Below are 26,835 nucleotides of genomic sequence, written 5' to 3'. Positions count from 1 at the left end.
ATGTCTGGCGATGACAGGATGTTATGGACACTGGGAGGAAATCTCACGGAGTTTACTGAAAACCTAGATGCCCTCCAGAGTTACCTGGCGCTCTCTTATCAGGTAAGCCTATCTAGGTCTGATCTTGCTGGCCCTGCGAAGAAGCAGGTGACTCTAGCAGCTCTGGGCCATCTCACCGCCTCCCCCAAGAGGGTGCAGTTGCCAGGGGCCTGTGGAATGCTTGGTACGTGGCATCGGTGGGCTGAGTTCTCTGGGGGAAGGAATGGAAAATGAAAACCTGTTGCCCATTTTTATAAACTGGCCGGCAAGAATCAAAGAAGGGCAAGCTGGAGGGGTCGCCTTTGTGATGGGGAAGGGCCTATTCTGATGGCGGCTGGTGGGGGGTTTGACATTAAATCCAGAAGATTGATCACAATGGGAACAAAGGCTGGGAGCCAGTCAGGTTTCAGTGGATTTGCAAAATCTCTCCTCAGGTTTCCTGGCCTGGAAGGAGCTGATAAATAACTTGTGCAGCCAGATTCATTTATTCATGTATTAGAAGGAAAGACTTGACAGGGCCAAGAGCCGGAATCGGAAACCATCCAACTCTGATTAACCCACGATGTGACTGCCTGAGGTGCTAAACTAATTTCCCTACTGGGATATGTCCTTCTGGAGTTCAGTCCTTGGTTTTCTTGTTTGTAGAGATCATTGGAAATTTAAATGGCCAGACTCCCTTTTCTTTTTTAAAAAAGAAAATGTTTCATTGAAAAGGCAAAGTGGCATTTGCACATATCATAATAATAGTTTATTATTTTATATAAAAGTTAATATTTGTTTCTAGGGCCCTTCAGAGTTTGCTAAGCTCTTTCTTCACCGTTTCTATATTGAATGCTCATAACTACCCTTGACGGGTAGTCATGAGGAGAAAGTGGGATTGTGAATGTGAAAGTGCCTCATGAACCACAATGTATCCTCATAGGTGTTAAATGGGAAAACAGTTATTTCCTCCAATTTTCAAGTAAGGAATAAGAGGCTTGGAGACTTAATTGACTTCAAGTAGGATGAGTAGTCGGATCTGTCCTGTTGTTATCATGTGAACTACTCAGGAACAGGGAGTGAAGAGAGCCCTGGCTGTGGGGTCACATGAGCCTATGATGCTGTCTGACCAGCTCTGCAACTTCCTAGCTGTGTGATCTTGGGCAAGTTACTTGCCCTCTCTGGTCTTCAATTTTTTTCACTTATTTGTTTAATAAATATGTATTGAGTGCCTACTATGTGCCAAGTACTTTTTAGGCATTGGACACACAGAGAGACAAAAAGGAATGAATAGGAAAAAAAAATTTACTCCATAATGATGTGTGGATTATAGGAGATAACATGTAGAAATCTCTAGCATTGTAATCAGTCCAGATAAGGCATTCCATGTTTAATAACTTCCTTCCTTTATGTTTTCTTCCTCTCTTTTCTGTATGGCCAGTTTTAAAATTACAATAATTCATATGGCAACTTCCTTTTAAATTTCTTTGCTAAATCACTACAATTACTATGGAAAGAAATACAATTAAGGCCCTTAAGTAATCTTCCATAGTATTTTAAATATCACATCTTTCATTTGAAAATTGGGCTAATATTTTAAGTCACAGTTCTGGAGAAGATATTAATATTTTTTAATTAATTAAATAAAAATATTATGGAATCTCTTTTATGTTCCAGATATTGTTCTCATGATATTATTGTCATTCTTAGGAATAAGATGAAAGGAACCGAGGTTCTGAAGTCCCAAGTCCATTGTTTTTATGCCTACTCCTGCTACCCTTCCTCTGCTAGTCATTCCTTCATATGCTAAAACCAGTGTTAGAGAAGCAATAGACTAGAACTTCTCTGGGGTCAGTAAGGACATTTTGCACATAATGAGATAAATAAAATATATAAATATACTATACACACACACACACACACACACACACACACAAGCTGAAATAAAATACGTGCAATGATATCTGGTTGTTGTATAGTACTTTCTACTGGACAAAAGGTTATAGATTATCTCTTTAGGCAAAAATACAGTAAGATAAACCTGACTTTTTCTTTATGTCTGTCTCTAGTAATTTGGCAGTACCTTAAGGCTTACATTTCTGGTTTTAACTGTGCCTTTAATCTTGTTACTTTTTAGCTACCTTTCATTTGAGGGTCAATTATGAGACAGATATTGGGCTAACTCATGTATAAACATTGAATTATCCTCTTACCCCTAAGATTAGGTACTCTTATTCTTCCTATTATACAGATGAAAAAACTGAGGTCCAGAAAGGTTAAGTAACTGTCCCAAATTGCCCAGGTTGTGGTGGCTGAGCCAGGACCCAACCCCAAGTGCGTCCGTCTCCAAAGACCATGCTCTGGTCGACTTATCATTATGTTCCCATTGTCCTAGTTCTCCACTTTTATAAAACCCTATTTCAATTTTTAAAAATAAAAGTGTAGTATTATTTAGAGAGTTGGAGACATTGACCACAAGGATTAAAAGCACAAACTTTGAGAAGTATGTCTAGGAAGTGGCCTAGGCTAGGGTGAGAAGTGAGGGTGGAAATGGTAGCAAAAGCTTGTGGATTTTAATTTCAGCCCTTTTGTACTCTGTTATTATTATTTTTTTGCTATGTGGGGTTTGGATATAATTTTTTGAAATAACTTAATTTTCTGTTTCATCATATGCTTTTTATATGTGCTGCCTCAAATCTTCTTTAGATTCAGTCAAAATGCAAACACACAAATACATACTTTCTCTTTGTATATGCTTTTGGAAAGATAAATACTTGGCAAAAATCCCTTCATTTTAACTAGCACCCCCTCCCCGCCTCCTCCCTACTCCCCCTCCAGCCCCCAATACCACCACCACTTTGGAAGAGAACAAAAATCTCAGAAGGAACACACTTCCTTAATCTCTTCTGTCACTCAGACCAAAAGCTGTGAGCCGGGGTACTGAGCTGCTTACTAATCAAATGGGAGAGAAAATTGTTTCTCTCAGGGATTCCCCCAGGCAAAGTCTTTATCCTTATATCCTGACATAATCTACCATGAGATGGTACACACTTGATGTCAACATTTATTCCTGGAGAAAGATGATCTCTTCTGATGTATCCTTGATTTTCCAGACATGCAACTTTGCACTACAGATGGCATTATCCTTCCAGGACAAGAGATGAACTTTTCTCCACTTGCCAATTCTTCTGAGCCCCTGATCTTTCAGAGTAAAGATGCTCATGGTCACTTGGTCACAGGCCAAGAATGGCAGCCATCCACTCCTTGGAGTGTAGGTAGAAGCAGCATGGCATGGCAGAAAGGTTCATTTGGGTGTCAAGATGTTCTATCATGAATTTGGCCTTAACTTCCCTGAGGTTCAGTTTCCTCCTCTTTACAATGGAGCTAATGCTTGCCATATAGAGTTGGTTATGTGCTTAGGTATAATATAAAATTCCTGACTTTTAGGGGCCGAAACCATGGCAGATTTTATTTTTATGTGATTGGAGGGGGTTTGGGGATACAGTTCTGCATGATGTAATGAGTAAGTTTCACAAAGCCTCAGAAGCATAATTTAGAGAAATTGTATCCACTGGGAAAAATGTGCTGTGTCTTTTAATTAGGAGATGAATGCACCATCATTTTGTGTGGAGAGAGGAGCAGATGGGAAGATGCTTCTCCATTACTACTCTGATAGAAGTGGTCTGTGCCACATTGTACCAGGTAGGTGGGTGGCTTAACCAGACCCAGAGCTCTGAGGTCTCCAGAGTAAGGAAGTCTTTCCCCATAAATTCCCTAGGATGAGTAATAGCTGGCTGTGGGTAGGAGGTTAAAGTTCCATCTCTTGTGCAGTCTGACTCTTTGCTATCTTGACCATAACTCCCAAAGTTGAGCCTTAAAATAAGTTTCCAAGTACCAAAAGAAGGAATGATTTTCATTTTTATTTCAGCATTTTCAATATGTGAGTTTTTACATAGTTGTGATAATTCTGCATATTATTTTGTATCTTTTTTTTGTATTCAGCATTATAGAAAAGGGATCCTTTTATGTTTTCACATGGTCTTTAAAACCACCGTCTTCAATGGCTGAATCATATTTCATGTAGTAATTAACTAGTCCCGTATGGTTGAACTTTTAGTTGATACTACTACTCTTTTGATATTGCAAACAGTGCTGTGATGAACATCTTCATGCATGCTTTCCCAATGTTTTATATTAGAACCCTGGGATAGATCCCTAGAGGAACACTTTTAAAAACATGATCCTTAATGCTTTTACAATTGAATTTTGCTTACATTTTCTCCAGAGTTTGTTTAATGAGTTGACTGCCTTTCTGGAAAAAAACAAATGAATAGATGTCAAACTAGAAATACAAACAGATGGAGAGATATACCATGTTCTTGGATTGGAAGAATCAACATTGTGAAAATGACTATACTACCCAAAGCAGTCTACAGATTCAATGCAATCCCTATCAAACTACCAATGGCATTTTTCACAGAACTAGAACAAAAAATTTCACAATTTGTATGGAAACACAAAAGACCCCGAATAGCCAAAGCAATCTTGAGAAAGAAAAACAGAGCTGGAGGAATCAGGCTCCCTGACTTCAGACTATACTACAAAGCTACAATAATCAAAACAGTATGGTACTGGCACAAAACCAGAAATATAGATCAATGGAACAGGATAGATAGCCCAGAGATAAACCCACACACATATGGTCACCTTATCTTTGATAAAGGAGGCAAGAATATACAATGGAGAAAAGACAGCCTCTTCAATAAGTGGTGCTGGGAAAACTGGACAGCTACATGGAAAAGAATGAAATTAGAACACTCCCTAACACCATACACAAAAATAAACTCAAAATGGGTTAAAGACCTAAATGGAAGGCCAGACACTATCAAACTCTTAGAGGAAAACATAGGCAGAACACTCTATGACATAAATCACAGCAAGATCCTTTTTGACCCATGTCCTAGAGAAATGGAAATAAAACCAAAAATAAACAAATGGAACCTAATGAAACTTAAAAGCTTTTGCACAGCAAAGGAAACCATAAACAAGACAAAAAGACAACCCTCAGAATGGGAGAAAATATTTGCAAACGAAGCAACTGACAAAGGATTAATCTCCAAAATATACAAGCAGCTCATGCAGCTCAATGTCAAAAAAACAAACAACCCAATCCGAAAATGGGCAGAAGACCTAAATAGACATTTCTCCAAAGAAGATATACAGATTGCCAACAAAAACATGGAACGATGCTCAACATCACTAATCATTAGAGAAATGCAAATCAAAACTACAATGAGGTATCACCTCACACCGGTCACAATGGCCATCATCAAAAAATCTAAAACAATAAATGCTGGAGAGGGTGTGGAGGAAAGAGAACCCTCTTGCACTGTTGGTGGGAACGTAAATTGATACAGCCACTATGGAGAACAGTATGGAGGGTCCTTAAAAAACTAAAAATAGAACTACCATATGACCCAGCAATCCCACTATTGGGATATAGCCTGAGAAAACATAATTAAAAAGAGGCATGTACTGCAATGTTCATTGCAGCACTATTTACAATAGCCAGGACGTGGAAGCAACCTAAGTGTCCATCAACAGATGAATGGATAAAGAAGATGTGGCACATATATACAATGGAATATTACTCAGCCATAAAAGGAAACGAAATTGAGTTATCTGTAGTGAGGTGGATGGACCTAGAGTCTGTCATACAGAGTGAAGTAAGTCAGAAAGAGAGAAACAAATACCATATGCTAACACGTATATATGGAATCTAAAAAAAAAAAAAAAGATTCTGAAGAACCTAGGGGCAGGACAGGAATAAAGACACAGATGTAGAGAATGGACTTGAGGACACAGGGAGGGAGAAGGGTAAGCTGGGACAAAGTGAGAGAGTGGTATTGATGTATATACACTACCAAATGTAAAATAGATAGCTAGTGGGAAGCAGCCACATAGCACAGGGAGACTAGCTCGGTGCTTTGTGACCACCTAGAGGGTTGGGATAGGCAGGGTGGGAGGGAGACACAAGAGGGAGGGGATATGGGGATATATGTATACATACAGCTGGTTCACTTTGTTATACAGTAGAAACTAACACAGCATTGTAAAGCAATTATACTCCAATAAAGATGTTAAAAAAAAAAAAAAGAAATCAGAGTAGCAGGGATATATTTAGTATCCAGTGTGTAAATCTCTGCTTTTAAGTTATTGTTTTTTAATTTATTAATCTGTCATATGCTGCCTGCCTTGATGCAGGGCCTGGGCTTGGTGAACTCTGGAATATTTATCAAAAGTTGTGTAACCTGATTATTTTATGATTTTTGCTGACACAACTGCCTTCTGCCATCCCTCACCAATAGGTATCCTTCTGCTGCAGGTATCATTGAGGCTGTGGCCAAAGACTTCTTTGACATTGACGTGACCATGGATATCCTTGACGTGAATCAAGAGGAGAGGACAGGGAAGAAGGAGCATGTTGTGTTTCTGATCGTGCAGAAGTCACACAGACAGATGAGAAGGGCAAAGCCAAAGGGATCACAAGACACTCAGGACAGCCAGAGAGACCAAGAGGTACCACTGTGCTGTGTCTTCAGAAAGCACAGTTCCTCCTGGTGGAGTGACTAGTCTTGGAACAATCTACGCAAAGAACTGGACCTTCTAATTGTGGATTTAGGGCAGGGTTTCTCAGTCTCAGCACTGTTGACATTCTGGACCAGATAATCTTTGTTGTGAGGGACTGTCCTGTGCATGTTTAGCAGCACCCCTAGCCCACTCACTAGATGCTAGCAGCACCCAGCTCTCCCCCTCCATCCCAGGTTGTGGCAATCAAAAATGTCTCCAGACATTGCCAAGTATCCCCAGGGTAGGGGTAGGGGACAAAGTCACTATTGGTTGAGAACCACTGGAATAAGTTCATTTGGATAAAAAATTGGGAGGCTTTCTGGGATGGACCTTAGCCTGAAACATTTTTACCTGTAAACAAAAAAATAGCAATATAAAGTCCTTGAGATTTGGATCTGGTGGCTTATTTTGCAATTCTCATGGTGTAAATTGACTTTTCAAGTCCTGAATGCCCACTTGTGCAGCTGGGGCCATTTGGGGTCTGGAGTCAACTCATGCCTCGATTGCAGCTTGCGGTGTGACTGTTATCTGTTGAGGTACCACATCTATTAGGTGCATGACTCTCTGTGTCCACAGAGCTCATATGAATATCCAGAGAAGTCTGTGATTCCTGGAGCACACAATGTTTATATCTTAGAGTATTCAAAGCTCACCTCAGAGTCTTTTCACTGCAGAATCTTCAACCACAGGAAGAGAAGTTTCTGTGTGATTTTCCCGCCAGCCTCACCTTGAGATTTTGTAAAAAGTTCTTGCTGCCTTTGGTGGAGAAACAGCATGAGGATTAATTGGATAACAATTCTGGGGCTTATGAAGTCTTGCTAAAGTTGACCTTGTGTGGCCTCACTGTTCCTCTGGCCCCATCACAGAGGAACAGTGTATCCTCGTGCATCTCCTGTCACATGACCAGACCTGTATGCTTCTCTCCCTGCCATTTGCAGGCCCTGGAGGCAGCTTTCTTTAGGATGAAAGAGAAATATTTAAGTGTCTCTGTCCCGTGAAAAAGTCCAGCTGGGAAGTTGTGAGAAGCATAGTCATGTTTGGAAAAGGTAAGTGGGCTCTTCTCCCAACCTTGGCTCTCAGAGCAGAATGATTGCTTTGTGCACACAAATGGGCAGAGTCCTCTATAATCAGGATGTCACTGATTTCTTCAGAGCTTGGACTTGGCAGGCATGGTTTTTAACTTTAAAACATCAGACTCTAACTTGTCTTCCTTTGCCCCTTTTATTTGTGTTGGGGTCACTTGGAGGCGCAGTTTCTCCTTGTAATCAGGGGAAGCCGCTGGAGAGGGGATTGGAATCAACCCCTTTTGGTGACTGTGTTGAAGAGAAGGAGGATGAGTGCTGACATATTATCAAAAGCACTGAGTTTTCCACAGCTACTCAGGCCTTCGGAACTGGGATGTATTTCTGGCCCGGAAGTCTGTAGATAAGAATCATGGTGTCCAAGAGTGCGAAGGACCTTGGATCGAGACCCAGGAGAGTAGATTTCTGGCTCTGTCCCTGGGGAACCTAAGTCCTTCATCTTCCACCACAAAATGAAGGTATTAGGTTCTCAAAAGTGCCCCTGTTGGCGCTGAGATGGTCTCATGATCAGCGCCTAAGATCCGAGTCAGAACAGGGGCTCCGGCCCACTGGGAGAAGGGAGTTGGAGACTCCTGGTCATGCCCCATGGGTCGTGATGACATGCGTCTGGGAGAAGGTCTGCAGGGCTCAAAGAACTGAATTTTGAGTCCCTCAAGCCATGGCAAGCGAGTCAAACATGCAATTGACATGCTTTGTCTAGGAGATTTTCATATCAAAAAGGCTCCATTTCGAATCTCTACCCCCTGCCAAATAGGGCTGTTGGTTAAATTTTCATGTGCCACCCAAAACTGTCAGTCTCCAAAGCTCCATGGCAAATGTCCCTGACACCGGCCGGGCGTGCGCGCTGTGCTCCGCGAGCTCATTGTCTGGCTGTCAGCTTTTCAATGCCGGCCCTGTTTTCATGGCGAGACACACTCAATTGGCCCAGGAACTCTTCAGCGGCGGGCAGAAACTTGGCAGGGGGCAGGAGGGCTTCTCAACCTGGTAGCAAGTTTTCTGTTTGTTTTAATTTGGAAGCAGAATTGCCGTGGCCATCTGGAAACGCGGAGGGAGCTTGTGCTGAGCAGCGGGGACTGCGCTTTGCCCGGGAAACATTTGAGATACTCTCTTGGGTTGGTGGCCTGAGTTGCCTGTGAACGGGATTCTGTTTCTCCATCCAGGGCATCTCAGGGACACCTTTGAACCAATTTATCCCGAGTGGCTCTGGATTGAAGAGAAGACATTCTGCAATGCTTTTCCCTTCCATGTGGTATTTGATGAATCAGTAAGAGGCCCTTTCCCTCCTGAACTGGGGATAGGCTGGGGAGAGGAGTAAGTCACATAGTCTTTTTTTTTTTTTTTTAATTTATTTATTTATGTCTGCGTTGAGTCTTCGTTGCTGTGTGCGGGCTTCTCATTGCGGTGGCTTCTCTTGCTGTGGAGCATGGGCTCTAGGCGCACGGGCTTTAGTAACTGTGGCTCGAAGGCCTTAGAGCGCAGGCTCAGTAGTTGTGGCGCACGGGTTTAGTTGCTCTGCGGCATGTGGGATCTTCCCAGCCCAGAGCATGAATCTGTGTCTCCTGCATTGGCAGGTGGATTCTTAACCACTGCGCCACCAGTCATATAGTCTTTTACGGCTGGGGGGGACTTTAAGTCTCTGAGGAGTACCTAGGGTTTGGGAGGCTAGGATTTAGCTTGGCAGGACCACTGCCTTCCTTTTCATTGTAGCATCCTCCAGAAACCAGAATGCAGCATCTTCTTGATAGGCACGGAAGGGAGCAGTGCCCAGGGGTTTGAACTAGTGAGTGCAAGAGCAAGTTTGCCATTAAAGAAAAAGGAAATGACACTGAAATCACTATACCAAGAGACAAAAGAACACAGTAGCAAAGGCAGGGTGGGATTCTAAATGTGACCACTCCCCATCCTTGTGGCTACCATGGATGGCTCAATTCCACCAAGCTTCTCTTTCTGAATCTTGAAGGTAGAGGATTGGCCTGTGCCCACTCACGCCACTGTTCTGTGGGAGGTGTGACGGATGGTGACCATTTAAGTGTGGTCATTATCAATTTCCTTGGATAAAATTGATTGATAAAGTTGAATTGATTATGAACTCATTCAAAGGGCAATTAGGCAACATAAATTGGTCCAAAAATTATGTTAAAATGCCTTCAGCCATTTTGATTTCCTCTGATATTTATGTGAATGCACAGACATGTCAAATTATCACCTACCCGTGGATGCTGGACACAGATTCTCTAATGTTTACTCACTTGAGGGTCATCTCTGATTGCAGAGAATTTATGATCTAACTAAGGAAATCAAACACCCCTTTATGAAACAACCAGGGAATTATAAAGCTATGTACTGTGGCTTTTCCCCAATGCCATGAGGATATTATTATTATTACTACTGTTAACATTTAAAATTCTGATCTACTTAAACACTCCCTTTCTTTTTAAGTTTTGGGCATAGAAACCAAAAATTTAATGACACTTATTCCAGAAGACTAGGTTGATTTCTGCAACCTGACAGAGTGAAGTTAATTTAAATATTTCTGGATAACCTGGGCTGGCATTGGACTTTTTATGTAAAGGATGCTCATTTTGTTTTTTCCTTCTGTGTGTTCCCTGGAGATGGCAGTGAAAGTTGTCTCCCCACCTCCATGATGGGTTCCTTCACCCAGACCTGGGCATCAGATCCAAGCTACAGTTTTTTCTAGTTTCTTTATTAGTTAATTCCAAAGAAAGAAAGAGACAGAGACAAAGACAGAGAGGACTGAAGCAAGGGAAGAAATATTATCCCCATTGAGAGCTTTAACCTCTGTTTCTTGTTAGTCAGAGAAATGCTGTGCTTTCAGGCACTCTCATGCGATTATTCTTTGCTCTTTCAGAGATTAGCTGCAGATTTGCTTTTTAAAATAATATTTATTGCTTCCATGGTATTTATTCCATTACTGGCCCTTTTACCCTTAGCAAGTCACAAATCGTGGGCGGATGCTATTTCTAGGGGAAAGTTTACGTGCAGGTTGCTGTCTCTTCCGTAGTCTCATGTGTGTTCTCTGTGGATAGCTGCGGGTCAAACAAGCTGGAGTGAACATTCAGAAGTATGTCCCAGGACTCCAAACCCAGATGATTCGATTAGATGAGTACTTCTCCATCGTCCATCCCCAGGTTACCTTCAAACTTTTCAGCATCTGCAAATTTATCAACAATTTGTCCTGAAGACGCAAAGGGAGATGACGCCTGCAAAGCCTGATGCCTGAGAAGTCAGCCCGCCCTCAAACTCTGAGGTAGTAACTCCTTCCTCCCCGTTGCTTTCTGCTCTGGGAGACTGGACAAAAAGGGAAGAAGCAGTTTTCTAATTGCCTCAAAAAAGTTGAATAAAAATTGGGGGGGGGCTTCCCTGGTGGAGCAGTGGTTGAGAATCTGCCTGCTAATGCAGGGGACACGGGTTCGAGCCCTGGTCTGGGAAGATCCCACATGCCACGGAGCAACTGGGCCCGTGAGCCACAACTACTGAGCCTGCGCATCTGGAGCTTGTGCTCCGCAACAAGAGAGGCCGCGATGGTGAGAGGCCCGCGCGCCGCGATGAAGAGTGGCCCCCACTTGCCGCAACTGGAGAAAGCCCTTGCACAGAAGCGAAGACCCAACACAGCCAAAAATAAATGAATAAATAAATAAATAATAAAAATAAAGGAATTCCTTTAAAAAAAAAATTGGGGGACTACACTGAGAGCAGTATATTTTTTTCCCATTTGGCTTAATCTATAGTTAACAATATATTTTATTTCTTCAACCATGTCTAGTTTAGACATGAACTCTAATTATATTTATATATAATTATAAAATCCTGGTCTCTGTTACCAAAAGTTTTAGAATGCACTCAGTATTATTTGTACTCTTGAAATGGTCTGTCCTTTATACAGCAACGTGATCATCTGACCTACTGTTAATAGGGCACATGTTTTGTTTTTGGTTTTGTTTCAATTGTGGTAAACTTTACATAACATAAAGTTTACCATTTTAACCATTTTTGAGTGTACGGTTCAGTAGTGGTAAGTACCTTCACAGTGTTGTGTAATCATCACCACCATCCATCTCCAGAACTTTATCATCTTGCAAAATTGAAACTCCATTAAATACCAACTCCTTGTTTTCCTCTCCCCCTGCCCCTGGCAACTACCACTCTACTTTCTGTCGCTATGAATTTGACTAATTTATGTACCTCATATAAGTGGAATCATACAGTATTTGTCCTTTTGTGACTGGCTTTTTTTCACTTAGCATGATGTCTTCAAGGTTCATCCTTGTTGTAGCATATGTCAGAATTTTCTTCCTTTTTAAGGCTGAATTATTATTATATTATTCCCACATGTATAGACTACATTTCACTTAACAATTCATCTGTCAGTGGATAGTTGGGTTGCTTCCACTTTCTGAATAATGAATAATGCTGCTATGAACATGGGTGTATAAATGTTTTGAGTCTCTACTTTCAGTTCCTTTTAGTGTATATCCAAAAGTGGAATTGCTGGTTCATTAGGTAATTCTATTTTTAATTTATTGAGGAACTGCCGTACTGTTTTCCATAGCTGCTGCACCATTTTATATTCCCATTAATAGTTCACAAAAGTTCCAATTTCTCCACATCCTCATGGACACTTGTTATCCTCTGTTATTGTTTTTTGGGTTTTTTTTTGATAATAGGTATTCTAATGGGTATGAAGTGGTTTCTCACTGTGGTTTTTTTTTTTTTTAAACTTTGTTCTCATAGAATTTTTTTTTAATTAATTAATTTATTTATTTTTGGCTGCGTTGGGTCTTCGTTTCTGTGCGAGGGCTTTCTCCAGTTGCGGAGAGCGGGGGCCACTCTTCATCGCAGTGCGCAGGCCTCTCACCATCGCGGCCTCTCTTGTTGCAGAGCACAGGCTCCAGACGCGCAGGCTGAGTAGTTGTGGCGCATGGGCTTAGTTGCTCCGCGGCATGTAGGATCTTCCCGGACCAGGGCTCGAACCCGTGTCCCCTGCATTGGCAGGCAGACTCTCAACCACTGCGCCACCAGGGAAGCCCCTCACTGTGGTTTTAATTTGCATTTCCCTAATGATGTGACGCTGAGCATTTTTCATGTGCTTATTGGCCATTTGTATATCTTCTTTGGAGAAATGTCTATTCAAATTATTTGCCCTTTTTTTTTTTTTTAAAGCCTTTAGGTTTTTTTTTTTTTAATTTTTATTTATTTATTTATGGCTGTGTTAGGTCTTCGTTTCTGCGCGAGGGCTTTCTCTAGTTGTGGCAAGTGGGGGCCACTCTTCATCGCGGTGTGCGGGCCTTTCACTATTGGCCTCTCTTGTTGCGGAGCACAGGCTCCAGACGCGCAGGCTCAGCAATTGTGGCTCACGGGCCTAGTCGCTCCGCGGCATGTGGGATCTTCCCAGACCAGGGCTCGAACCCGTGTCCTCTGCATTGGCAGGCAGATTCTCAACCACTGCGCCACCAGGGAAGCCCCTATTTGCCCATTTTTAAATCAGGTTGTTTGGTGTTTTATTGTTGTGTTATAGGAATTCTTCCGATATTCTGGATATTAACACCTTATGATTTGCAAATATTTTCTCCCACCCAGTGGGTTGCCTTTTCACTCTGTTGATTGTGTCGTTTGATGCACAGAAGCTTTTAATTTTGATGTTGTCCAATTTACCTATTTTTCCTTTTGTTGCCTGTGGTTTTGGTGTCACACCCCAGAAATCACTGCCAAATCCAACGTCATGAAGCTTTTCTCCTACATTTTCTTCTAAGAGCTTTATAGTTTTGGCTCTTACATTTGGTCTTTAACCCATTTTGAGTTAATTTTTTATATGATATAAGGGGGCACATATTTTGAGCTTTCTATTGGACTGACTATTAGATATTCTAGGCATAAACACAGGCAGAGCCATGGAGACATTGGAGAGGAAGATGAAATGTTCTGGGAACCCTGAGTGATGGGAGAGGAGGCTGGTGAGATGAGGACTTGAGCTCTATCATGTCACTGGAAATACTTTTAAGTGTCTACTGTGATCAGATTTGAGATTTAGAATGATCACGCTGGAGCCCTGTGAAGGATGGACCAGAGCATTGAGAAGATGGCGTCTGGGAGGCCAGGGGAGACTGTTCATGCAGAGCAGGTGAGAAGCTTTGAGTGCTGAACGCAGTCAGGCAGTGGCTCTGGGGTGGTGATGCGGGAACAGATTGAAGGCAGAAATTGGTGACTGGATGTAGAGGTTGAAAAAGAGAGACTATTTGGATAATTATTAATTTTCTTGCTTAGGTAACTGGGTCATAAAGTTGTGATTAACTAAGAGAAGACATGATGTAAATACCTTGAGGGCAGCTTCGTCAGTTTGAGTTGCTGCTGTACCCCCTTCCACGCCTAAAACAGTGTGACTGGCTCATGGTAGAAACTACAAATGTCTGTAATAAAAGAATTAAGTTGCGAGGCAGAAATAGAGACACTGATGTAGAGAACAAACGTATGGACACCAAGGGGGGAAAGTGGTGGGGTGGTGGTGGTGGGATGAATTGGGAGATTGGGATTGACGTATATGTATGCTTTCTCATTTAATTTTCTGAACATTTCTGTGAGGGAGGTGTTATTAGCCATGACAGCTAAGAAAATTCACTCCAGTTTATGGGTAAAAGAGCTGGAAACCAGTCAGAAGTCCATTTAACTCCAAAATTCGTACGTTTTCCACCACATAAGTTACTGTGGAAACATAGATAATATGGAAATTAATAATATATAAATGTCAGAAGAGAAAGAGACAGGGATGGGTGTGCGTGTGAAGGCTGATATAAAAAGCACTTGAGTTGGGCCTTGAGGCTGAATTTCAGCAAGAAAATGAGGGAAAGGCATTGCAGGAGAATGACACAGCAAGAGCCAAGGCAAGGCACCGTGAAGGTCAATACTGCAGGGTGTTATCCCTAGAACATGCGGGTACATGGCGAAGTGGTGTCTTTTGAGGCTGGGCAGGTATACCTCTGGTAGTAATCTCCCCTTCGAGTAATTTTCCCTTCCCTTCGGGTCTCCCATAGTTCAGGCTCTGCCTTGGCGCACCTGCCAAGGGCTTCTCTGTAAGCCAGTGCCCACCCAATCCATCCTGTCATCCCCCAGCACTCTGCACGTCTTATTATTTGTTTGCATTCTGTCTCCTCACTAGACTAGGAGCTCCTTATGGGCAGGGACCCCGTCTGCTTCACAGTATATGATTCTCCAGCATGATGACCAGCACATAAGAGACAATAAATGTCTGGTGGGTGGATGGTGAATGGTGATGGGCATTCTGGCTCCTTTACTCCAAGGCACAGTCAGACTTGGTTCCCAAAGGGCACTTGAATACAGAATTAGTAGAACTGTTATTCTCCATCCTTAGCTATCACTGACACCCGGTTTATGTTTCAGGAGAATTTAAAACCTGCACAATCCTCTTCAGCGATGTGGTGACATTTACGAACATCCGTGCTGCCTGCGAACCTATCCAGATAGTGAATATGCCGAATTTAATGTACTCCAAGTTCGACAGGTTAACCAGTGCCCACGATGTCTACAAAGTAAGCGTGTGGTGCTCTGGGGTGCGTGTCCCTGTGTGCCTAGGCAGGTCACGTACCTGGTGGTGGGTCCTCCTTTTCCTCTCCCCTCACTGGTCTGGGGTTTGGTGTGGATGAGAGTGGGGATGGGAGGAAGAACTAACAAGGAATTAGAGGTATTTTAGGATTTTAATTTTTAAAAAATCCTCTTATACTACCCAATGCTAAGATTGCCTTTGAGGGGCATACTGCTTTCCCAGAGAATACTACTCCTTCATTTCAGCAGCAAGTCTAACCTAAATAATGTGGATCTAATACACAGCATCATACAACGACCCCAGGAGCTTTGTCTTCTCTGGAACTTGTCTCCACCAAAAGCAGAAAGCCCTTTTGGCTCCCTCATGGCTGTTTCCTGAGTCATTTTTCTTCTCACCTTTCCCCTCATGCTCCTCATGCCCCTAGAAAATAACCACCAGCTTTAATATGGTCCTTCTATCAATACATGGAAAATGACAAAAATATTTAGTGTTATATTTAGTGCATTAAGAAAACCCTCTGAATCCCACCTTACCCCTGCTCCTTACAGGTGGAAACAATAGGAGATGCTTATATGGTGGTAGGGGGTGTACCAGTGCCTATTGGAAGCCATGCTCAAAGAATAGCCAACTTTGCCTTGGGGATGAGAATTTCTGCAAAAGAAGTGATGAACCCTGTTACTGGAGAACCCATCCAGGCAGAGAGCAACTGAGTTCTTTGCTTAATACCAACCACCTCACACAAAAAAGTGGAATTCTGTTTATTAGTCTGCTCGGATGGTTACTGGGTATGTGACAGTAATTAAAATGGGTCGTGTCTCCCAACTCGTCTCTTCTCTTGCATATGTTACTAAGTAATAGAGATATTAGTCAGGATGTTATTCTCTCAAATTTGAGAAGGGGCTGTGGAGCTCGGGATTGTGATGCGATTCATGCTGGCTTCCTTTGCCCATGACCGAGGACAGCGCCGTGCACGTCTCCTCACTGACTTTGTAGGGCTCGATCCATAGGAGGCCAGCTCACTTCTAATTCCTGCCTTTTTGTTCGAGACTTTCAACAAGTGGTTCAGGTTTACTAAACAGCCCACTTTTCTTCGCTTAGGGAAATTGTATATCCAGCATGCCGTCTGACAGGCTGGGAACTCAGGCTGAGGTGTGCAACTGTCTCCAGCCAGCCGTCCAGACACCAGGGTACCATAAGATATTCAGAATAGCTTTCCCTTCAGCACGTGGCCACGAGCGAGACATCTGCTCGCCTTTCTCACAGGAATACAGGAAGCTACTCTTCCATGTACGGAAGTTTGTTCTCACTGTAAAAGTTGGACACGTTTGGTGATGAAAAGTAAATGTCTTCTTCTGTCTGCTCAGCTGATCCTAACTGCCCCGAGGTGGCGTAGAGCAGTGTCTCAGTCTTTTAAAATCTAGATCCCTTTCCCTCTCCTGTCAGTCAGATCTGCAAAATAAACAGCCAACTAAAAATAAATAGTGGCGTAGAGCAGTGTCTCAGTCTTTTAAAATCTAGATCCCTTTCCCACTCCTGTCAGTCAGATCTGCAAAATAAACAGCCAACTAAAAATAAATAAAGCCAATTATAAGATGGAATAGGATTTTCCCAAATGATAATCCCTAGGTAGGAGATTCTGAAAATGCACCATATTCGCCATCACCTCAATGATTTAGAAGCTGAGAAATGCTGCAGGTCCTGGTTATGGTGTCCATGGCAGTCTTCAGAGTAAAAGCTGGCCATGTATCATGTCCATGATACTGGCCCATTGCAAACACACAGCTACAGCTGTTGTATAAAACCCCCAATGTAATAAATAAAAAAATCAAGATGGGGGGTAATGAGGGAGAAGAGATAAGAAGGTCAGATATGAGATAAGTGTTTTGGTTAAAGAATTCTAATGTAAGCTGCTGAAGAATAATTGAAAATATACTGTTGTGTAAATAGACAGTACGTGTGTCTGTTTGTGAAGGAGGCGTGGCAACAGAGATAATAATAGTACTACACCAAAAAGAATGAAATTAAACAATGAATTCCTGGAAACTTGCATAGTGGATTTACCAAGAAAAAAAACAGGATAAGATGTTATCAGTTCTAAGATAAGAATAGGGACATAGTTAAGAGCATCATTAAATATCCACCAGAAAATGTATATCATGTGGGTTTATTTAAGGAAGTAGGGGAGAGGGCTGGAAACATTCTCTCTCTTAAGAGAATTGTGCTGCTACTTCTACAGTTTTAAAATTAATACTCATTGAGATCTTTTATTCTTTCATTCATAAAGCCTTTAATACACATTTGCTGAGGTCACACTATGCATGAGTGCTAGGTGCTTTGAAGGATTCAGAGAAATGTATGGCAGATTCTTTTTCCTAGAGAAATTTATAATCTTATTTTAGGGAAAAGAAAATCTAGCATGAAAAGATGAAAAGACAAGTCAGTCTTACTAGGATATTGAAAGCTGCAAGAGAATTCTGCTTCCATGCTAGTAGTTAAAAAAATTTAAAAATCACATAGCAAAGAAATATAAATGAACCAAATTCCAGAAAGTGGCAAACCCTTTTGAGGAGGACACCCATGATTGATTACATTCATCCCTCATAGAGCCCTAGGAGAAGTAATCTACCAGAGGTGAGGGTAAGAAGAAACCAGTCTAAAGTTTAGTGAACTTTTAATGGCCACCTTGGAGCTGGAATGACAGGTCAGAATCCCAAAGCGGCTGTCTTTGATAAGTTCTAGCCACAGAGTCGGTACCCATTTACCAACTTTTTCCCCACAGGTCTTCACCAAATGCATAGGTTCATTCGGTCAAAGGCTAGGGATAGGGGAGGAGACCTGAGAGAGACCCCCAGTTCCAGAGGAGTGTGGGCCTTTCCCAAATGCAAGGCCGTGGTCCATGGAAGGGTAATGTTAGAGTCAGAGAACTAAGACAAGTTGCTCTGAGGTGCTCTTGGCCTTCACCTAGTGCACTACAATGACCCTTTGAAGTCTGGGGGCAGAGAAGAATGGTAGAGAAAAATCTCCCAAGGTGCAGAGAGTCCAGGTGGGAGTGAAGAACAAGGAGACACCCCAAAATCTCACTGTTGGGCTGTAAAGCAGAAAGAGATCTCCCACAATTCACAAAGCTGGAAGTTTGGCTGGGGTTAGCATAAGGAGGTCCTCAGAACCTTGGTGGTACTTAGATCCTATGTCCTGCTGGAGAGAACGTCCTGATCCAGCCTTCATAATATTTAAAACCAGTGCTGCATAGCCAGGACATGGAAGCAACCTACGTGTCCATCGACAGATGAATGGATAAAGAAGATGTGGCACATATATACAATGGAATATTACTCAGCCATAAAAAGAAACGAAATTGAGTTATTTGTAATGAGGTGGATGGACCTAGAGTCTGTCATACACAGTGAAGTAAGTCAGAAAGAGAAAAACAAATATCGCATGCTAACACATATATATATGGAATCTAAGAAAAGATGGTTCTGATGAGCCTAGGGGCAGGACAGGAATAAAGACACAGACGTAGAGAATGGACTTGAGGACATGGGGAGGGGGAAGGGTAAGCTGGGACAAAGTGAGAGAGTAGCATTGACATATATACACTACCAAATGTAAAATAGATAGCTAGTGGGAAGCAGCTGCATAGCACAGGGAGATCAGCTTGGTGCTTTGTGACCATCTAGAGGGGTGGGATAGGGAGGGTGAGAGGGAGGCGCAAGAGGGAGGGGATATGAGGATATATGTATACATAGAGCTGATTCACTTTGTTATACAGCAAAAACTAACACAACATTGTAAAGCAGTTATACTCCAATAAAGATGTTAAAAAGAAAAAAGTGCTGAATGGAATCTAACAGTATCTCTGGAAAAAGCCCAGACTTAACTAAAATACAGATTCAATTCACTCAGTTTCCAGTTTAGCAGTCTGCCAGAAGAAGGAGTATAAACTTTTCTGAGGGGTAAATATTACCTACTTCAGTCTCCACTGTACTTTTATACAATTAAATTGTTAAAAATATGAGCTGTAAGAAGAAATGAGAAAATCGTGGTGTGGTGTATAGCCAAGAGAAAAATAGTCAATAGAAGCAGATCCAGAGATGGCCAGATGTTGGAATTATCAGACAGTCTTTAAAATCACTTTGATAAATATTTTAAAGAATCTGCTGGAAAAGGGGAACAACACATTTAAACTGATGAGATATACATATACACTACTTATCTATCCATCCCATGGAAATGAAAACCAAGATGTCAGAAATCAGAAGAATTCAATTTATGGGCTTAAAAGAGACTAGACACAGTAGAGGAAAGGATTAGGGATTTTGAAGTCAGAGCAATAGAAATTATTCAAACTGAAACATAAAGAAGAAAACAGGATGAAAAAAGTGGAATAGAGCATCCTAGATCTGTAGGATATCAATTGGGCTACCATATGTGCACTGGAGTACTAGGAAGGAGAATAGAATGAGAATGGGTCAGAAGAAATATTTGAAGAGACAATGGTTGAGAATTTCCCAACACTGATGAAGGAAATCAACTCACAGATTCAAGAGCTAAAGAAACCCAAACTGGATAAATTCAAAGAAAGGCACTTCTAGTCAAATATACCAAAATCCCCACCCCAGTGCAATAAGGCAAGAAAAAGAAAAATAAGACATAAGTATTGGAAAGGAAGAAGTAAAATTATTGTTATTCATAAACCAAACAATGGTGCACCTAGAAAATCCTATAGAAACTGCAGTAAACTACCAGATCTTGTAAGTTTACCAAGATCACAGGATATAAGAGCAGTATCTAAAAATTAGTTGAATTTCTATATACTAAGGATAAACAAATTGGAAAATAAAAATAGACTGTTTCAAATCTTGAAAAATAACAAAATTGGAGGACTTACACTACCTAATTTCAAGACTTATTTTAAAGCTGCAGTAATAAAGACAGTGGAATTGGCAGAAGTATAGACAAATAGATCACTGGTGCAGTATATAGTGCCCAGCAATTGACTACTTATTTAAGGACAATTGATTTTTGACCAAGGTACCAAATCAGTTGAGTGGAGAAGGAATCTCTTCTTAAGAAGTGGGTTCTGTTACAATTGAATATACATATGGGAAGAAAAATGAACCTCAATCCTACTTAACTCCATTTATAAAAATTAATTTGATATATATTGCAGACCTAAATGATAGAACCATAAAGTTTCTTGAAGGAAATAAGAATAATAGCTTCATGACTTTGAAGTAAGCAATAATTTCTTAGTGCTTCAAAAAGCACAAACTATGAAAGAAAAACAGTGGTTAACTTCATTGCTCTAAGCCAAATTGTGTTCCCTTTGAAATTCATATGCTGATGCTTTAACTGCCAGTACCTCAGAATGTGACTGTATTGGGAGATAGGACCTTTAAAGAGGTAACAAGTCAAAATCAGGTTATTAGGGTGGGTTCTAATCCAATCTGACTGGTGTCCTTATAATAAGAGAAATTTGGATACATGAAGAGATGTACACCAAGAATGTGTGTGCACAGAGAAAAACCATGTGAGGACACAGCAAGAAGGCCGCCATCTGCAAGCAAAGCAGGGAGACCTCAGGAGAAACCAAACCTGTTGACACCTTGATCTTGGACTTCCAGACTCCAGAACTGTGAGAAAGTAAATTTCTGTTGTTTAAACCACTCAGTTTGTGGTATTTTGTTAACCCTAGCAAACTAATACATTCATTGAAATTTAAAAATTCTGCTTATTAAGGAAAATGCATATATAAAAATCACAGAATGGGAAAAATATTTGTAATACATGTATACATCTATCTGCCTTGTGATCCAGGAAGTCTATTTCTAGGTATTTTCCTGAGAAAAATGAAAAATGTTATGTCCATGAAAAGATCTGTAAAAGAATGTTCACAACAGCTCCAAATGGGAAATAACCTAAATGTTTGTGAAGAGAAGACTGGACACAATGAATTGTGATATATTCTTACAATAGACTAGTATTTAGAAATAAAAGAATGAACTACTGATACATATAACAATATCGGTGAATCTTAAAAACATTGATTTGGATAAATGAAGTCTGACACAAAACAGAATATACTATATGACTCCATTTATGTGAAGTTGCAGAACAGGCAAATTCATCTCTGGGAGAAGAAATAAGAAAGTGGTGACCTCTGCAGGGAGGGATGGACCTTAACTGGAAAGGGGCACAAGATAATTTTGCAAAGGTGATGGACCTAGTCTGTATTTTATTTTGGATGGTGGCTACAGGGATATTTGCCAAACTCGTGGAGCTAAATACTTTAAGGTCTGCCTTTTATGTAAATTATACCTTAATTTAAAAATAAAAACAAGAGTATCTGATGGTCCCTTTTCATTGAGGTTCTCTCTGCAGATCAGAGTGGGCATCCCTACGGCTCCAGTCTTGGCAGGTGTCATGGGGGACAAGATGCCGCGGTACTGCTTGTTTGGTGACACTGTGAATACAGTCTGTAGGATGGAAAGTCACGGGCTTCCCAACAAAGTGCATCTTAGCCCCACGGCCTACAGGTAACCATTCACTTATTCATGCCTCTCTTTGTCCCTTTTTCTTCCAGAAGGCACAGAGTGCCTAGTAGCCACCAGATGGGGGTAGTGGAGGAAGCCTGTGTTTTTCCTTCCATGCCACACTTACAGAGGACGTTGTGGCAGACAATTAATACTATTGAGCCTCTACTATAAGGTAGTTTTTGCTCTCAAGGAGCATATGGTCCAGTTCAGGGATTGTCAAATTATAGTCACAGGCCGTATCTCGGCTGTTGCTTGTTTTTGTAAATAAAGTTTTATTGAAACACAGCCAGGATCTTTATTTACATATTATCTACAGCTGCTTTCATGCTACAACAGCAGAGCTGAGTAGTTGTGACAGAGACTATGTGGCCCCCAAAGCTGAAAATATTTCCTATCTGGTTTTTTACAAAAAAAAGTTTGATGACCCTTGGTCTAATGGAAGAAGAAAGAAATATTCACAGATAATTATTTTTAAAGTGTGATAAGTACAGTGGTCAAGATATGCATGAAACAATACTTATGGTTTGCTGAGAACTTGTAAGAGGCCACATTCTCTTCCAAGTTCGTCAACATATGATAGTCCATTTACTCTTTTGCAACAACCCTATGAAGATATACTATTATTATTCTCATCTGCAGATGAGAAGAAAAAAAAACATCAGGTGCAAAAAGGTTAATCACTAGTTTCAGGTCACAAGTAGGCTAGGAAGCAAAACAGCCTGGATACAACCCAGGGGATCAGGCTTTAACCACCCATTCTCATGCCTGAGGGAATTATAGTGTGTGTCGTGGGGCAAGGGTGCCAAACCCAGTCAGGAGATTCTGTGTGGAGGAGGGAGATTCCTGAGCTGGATCTTGAACAAGGAGTCCCAGAGCACAATTTATCCCAAACTGGTGTATTGGGAGTGAAAAGCAAGCAGTACAAACACAGATGTAGAATAAGTGCAGAGAACTACAAATGATTTAGCTTTGCTGGGGTGGAAAATATGAGGCAGAAAGTGGGGAGAGCTGTGTGTGCCTCACTGAAGGGCAGGGCTCTCATTGTAGGTGAGGAGGGGCCCCTAAGGAGTGTGAGATCAGACACAATGCCAAGGTCAGGGTCCTGTTTGACATTGACCACTGAAGGCTGCATAAGGGCAGATTTGAGCATCAGGACATAGGAAAGAGAAGACCCATTAAGAGTTTAATTTGAACCAAAACAATTCGTCAGTGGGAATCTGAGGAGTAAAATCAGCTAAATTTGGTAATTGCTAGGAATGGGGGATGAGAATGAGGGAGGAGCCTTGAATGTCTCCCAGGTCCCCATCCTGGGTGACTGGGGCCTGAATCTCATCATCTGAGATGGAACAACGGAGAGGGATCCCAGTTCAGAGGGGCAGATGATGAGTTCAAGTTCGGAAGTGTTGAATTCAAAGGAACCGGGGAGCATCTAGGGAGAGGTGTCATTAAATGGATGGGTGAGATTTGGAGCCAAGTTGTTGGTTGGGGAACCAGACTTGGAGTAATAACATAGAGGTGGTAATTAAACAATGAGAGTTGGTGCGATCACTTGGGGAGGGATGCGGTGTGAGAAGAACAGTGGAAAGAACTAACATTTAAGTGGCAGGTGGAGGAAGAGGGACCCATGGAAGAGGCGGGAGAAATAAGAGAATTCAGGATGAGAAGAACCCTTGTGGATATTTTTATGGAGGAAGAATTGAACAAAAAGTGTCAAATATAGTGACCGGGAGTGAAAAATATTCACCAGAGGTGTTGGGACATTATCAGAAGTGGATGTGATAGAATGGGGGGCAGGGGAGGATAGACACCAGATTGTGGGTTGAAGGATCAAAGGAAGAGAGTGTTTGTATGGGATTAAAGCAGAAGATAATCAAGTGAGAAGGTTTTTACTTCTATTTAGGATGGAAGAGACCTTGGCGTGCTGGCAGGCTGAGGGGAGGTGGCAAGTGGAGAGGGAGCTGAAGATAAGGGAAGAGGTGGTCCAGGGCGCCAAGAGTTGAGGAGGTAGGAAGGGAGCATGGGTGGGATGCCCTTGAACAAGACATCCTCTCAGGTTGGGGGAAAGGATGGGTGCGGTCACTGGGATGAGAAGGTGCAGGGTCTCCGCTCTAAGGGTTGTAGTTTCGTGGATGGATCACGTCACGAAGTAGGAGGCGTGGTCAGCAGCGTGAGAGTGAGGAGGGCAGGTGCCAAATGCGGGAATGTGACGAGCATGGTGAAGGTCTGCAATCTCCACAAAACTGGCCAAGGGCAGGGGAAGGTTGATGAGTGCTGAGCCCTGGCTGAGGCAGCTGACCATGAATCTGAAACGTTGCTGGTCTGCACCATTCTGTGGTTTGTCTCCAACATCTCTCAGGGGCCAGTAAATACATAAGCAAGTCCATGTTTCGTAGTCATCCCTCAGCCCTGTCCCTTTGCACAGTCCCCTCCCTGTACTCCTCTTCTTGGGTCCCAGAATCCTCCTCTCGCATCACCCTTCCCATTGCATCCGACTCTCAAGTTGCAGACCTGCGATCTTTGGATATCAGGGGCATTTTTCTTTTCTCTGTGCAGAGCCCTGGATAATCAAGGAAATAATTGAGAGGGGTGAAATTGAAGTGAAAGGGAAAGGGAAAATGACCACATACCTTCTGATCCGGAACTTGAATGCCTCAGAGGATGAGATCATGGGGAGACCTCAAACTCGGCTTGATCCTGAGGGTAAGCAAAAAAGATAAGCCTCGTCATCTGTGCTGAATGTTTTCCCCCCCCCCCCCCACTAACAACTTCAGCTGTGTTTAGTGAGCTCCTTGGGTTTGAGGGCCAGCGTGGGTACCATCCCTGCCCACGCCCACGCTGCAACCTTCCATTTGGGAACAGCCCCTGAGGACCCGTGCGACCAGTTTGCCCTGAACACTCTTCTCTTGCATCCTGGATGTTAGGATGTTTCTTGAGTTGGCCTGATGGACCCAGCCTAAAGGGTCCCTCATGCGTTTGTTTTCAAGGTTCTTCCCTGTCCAAGAAAGGGCTTTTCCCTCAGCCTCTCCTGCAGCTGGGGGAGGATTTCGCAGCCTCCATTTGCTCCTCAGCCTCCAGGGAGGCTCCAGACAGGCTTTCTTCACACACTGGAAACTTCCACCTTCCTCATTGTCTGTTGGCTTTGAAAACAGGGAAGAAAGACAAAATCTGTGACTCACCTGGCTCCGGTAATGGCAAGAGAGTGAGTTTAGGTTAAAACCCCATTTGGCTGGAGTCCACCAAAGAGGCCTCCTTCAGCTGTACGGGGGAGCACATACCCCCACACGGTCAGGGTTTCTTAACAACCGCCCTAGTTAATGCTGGGAGATGCTGACCTCAAGGGGAGACCCAGTAGCCGAAGGCAAACCTTCCTGAACCTCGGAAGCAAACTGGTGAAGGAAATGGATTCATTCTGACAGAAGCTAATCTTTAGCTGCTCCTGGGGCCTGCAGAGGAAAATCTCTAAATCCAGAGGTTCCTCGTTTACGTAGCTAATTTAGGAAGGATGTCTCTTTGGGACAAATGAATTATAGTTACTGTTTTTAAAAGTGGGGCTATACCAACGAAGAGATAGAAATCTGAAAGCTTTTTAAATGGTTTTGGTGGTGCTGTCATTCTAATAGCAGCTCACCTTAGTATGCCTGTGAGCTGTGACTGGTTTTGGCCACATTTTATTGCTGGAGACACTTGAGATAGAAAGATCTAAATTAAAAAGTAGAAATAGCTTGGCTAATAAGAACCAGAAGCCACCCTCCTTAGAGCTTCTGAATTTCTAGGCTCTGGGCGCCTCACCCACCGACATCGCCTGCTCTTCTCACCAGCTGGTCCTCCTCACAGGACAGAGGTCTGTTCAGGATTAACAAACTAGGTGTGCCGAGCTCAAACCCGAGACCGCTTCCTCCCAGATCCCCCCTGCGGGTGGCTCTCAAGCTGGAAATCTGAGAAACAGGATTCTAGAACATGGTCTGGGTCAGTAGAATCTAACCCACCTTCAGTTCTGAGCTGGAAACAAAACAAAACAGAAATGAGTAAGGATGTCTTGGTTGAAGATCTCAAGATGGACCCTGAGAAAGAGGAGAGGGAGAGGATGTGAAAAGGGCGGAGGGGACAGCCCCTCCTGGACCCCAAACAGTGTCTGGTGCAAAATGGGAAAAGGCACCCAGGTAGGTAGGGGGTAGGGAGCCCCCGGTTATGGCTTACAATAGAGGAAAGTCACCCCTTCCTCTGGGCAGATGCCAGCCCCCAGCCGTGCCCCTGGCCAGGTATCCCTGTGCAGAGAAACACAACCCTGTGTGTGTGGAACCCAGAAGGGATTGGGGGGGAATCTCCATCTCTCTCCCCCTCTCTCTGTATTTATTTATTTATTTTTCATGCTTCTCTATATTTCCCTCACCTTTTCCCTATCAGCCTAGGATTTCCCACGTTGAGCCTTGGCTGTCAAGCTCTGGGGAAGGGGGTCTCCGCCCCTCCCCTCCCCTCCCCTCCCCACATCCGCACCTCAGGGGAGACCCCGTGCTGGCACTGCTCCCTCAGGGTCCAAGGCGTCCGAGAATGTGACCCATGAGCCTCCAGGGGCCACGGCACATTCCCCCACGCGGCCGGGTCAGCCTCTCAGAGCCCGGGATGGAGGCGGGGAAAGTCAGCGCTCTTCCCAAGCTGCGTCCTCCCTCAGGTCATCCCTGGGGGACGCCCGCGGGCTCCGGGTGACTCGAGGAGGCCTGGGAGGCCGAGGGCTTGAACTGGAGGGAGGGGAGCCGGGCGTGCCCTGGGGGCGGGGCTTGCGCAGTGCTCTTCCCGGCCCTCCGTGCCCTGCGCGGGGAGCGTCTGGGGCTGCCGCCTTCAGAGGCTTTTAGGAAGGCCCCGCCTCGGCTCCCGCTCAGAGGCCTTCCCCGCGTGCTTTTCTTGCAGAAGCGAGTGCTCAGGGACGTCGAGACAGCAGGACTCTGGCCGTCATGAGGTCGGCAGACAGCCGGCGGCTGCTCCCCAAGAGTGA

At 43.0% G+C, this 26,835-nt stretch overlaps 1 protein-coding gene across 1 annotated transcript; it reads left to right on the top strand.

Annotated features, from left to right (window-relative positions):
* On the top strand, positions 1–26,835 carry LOC103020943 (guanylate cyclase soluble subunit beta-2-like). Its single transcript, XM_057532708.1, is given in 16 exon segments — positions 1–102; positions 3,621–3,720; positions 6,404–6,597; positions 7,587–7,632; positions 7,635–7,694; positions 8,891–8,994; positions 10,778–10,916; positions 10,919–10,953; positions 14,576–14,678; positions 15,144–15,292; positions 15,855–16,001; positions 21,691–21,845; positions 24,399–24,416; positions 24,418–24,567; positions 24,705–24,761; positions 26,751–26,835. Coding segments are annotated over 16 exon segments (1,644 nt in total).

The sequence above is a fragment of the Balaenoptera acutorostrata genome, chromosome 18, assembly GCF_949987535.1.
Source record: "Balaenoptera acutorostrata chromosome 18, mBalAcu1.1, whole genome shotgun sequence".
NCBI lineage: Eukaryota > Metazoa > Chordata > Mammalia > Artiodactyla > Balaenopteridae > Balaenoptera > Balaenoptera acutorostrata.
Note: the sequence above shows the minus strand (reverse complement) of the source record. Positions and strands in the feature narration are given on the sequence as shown.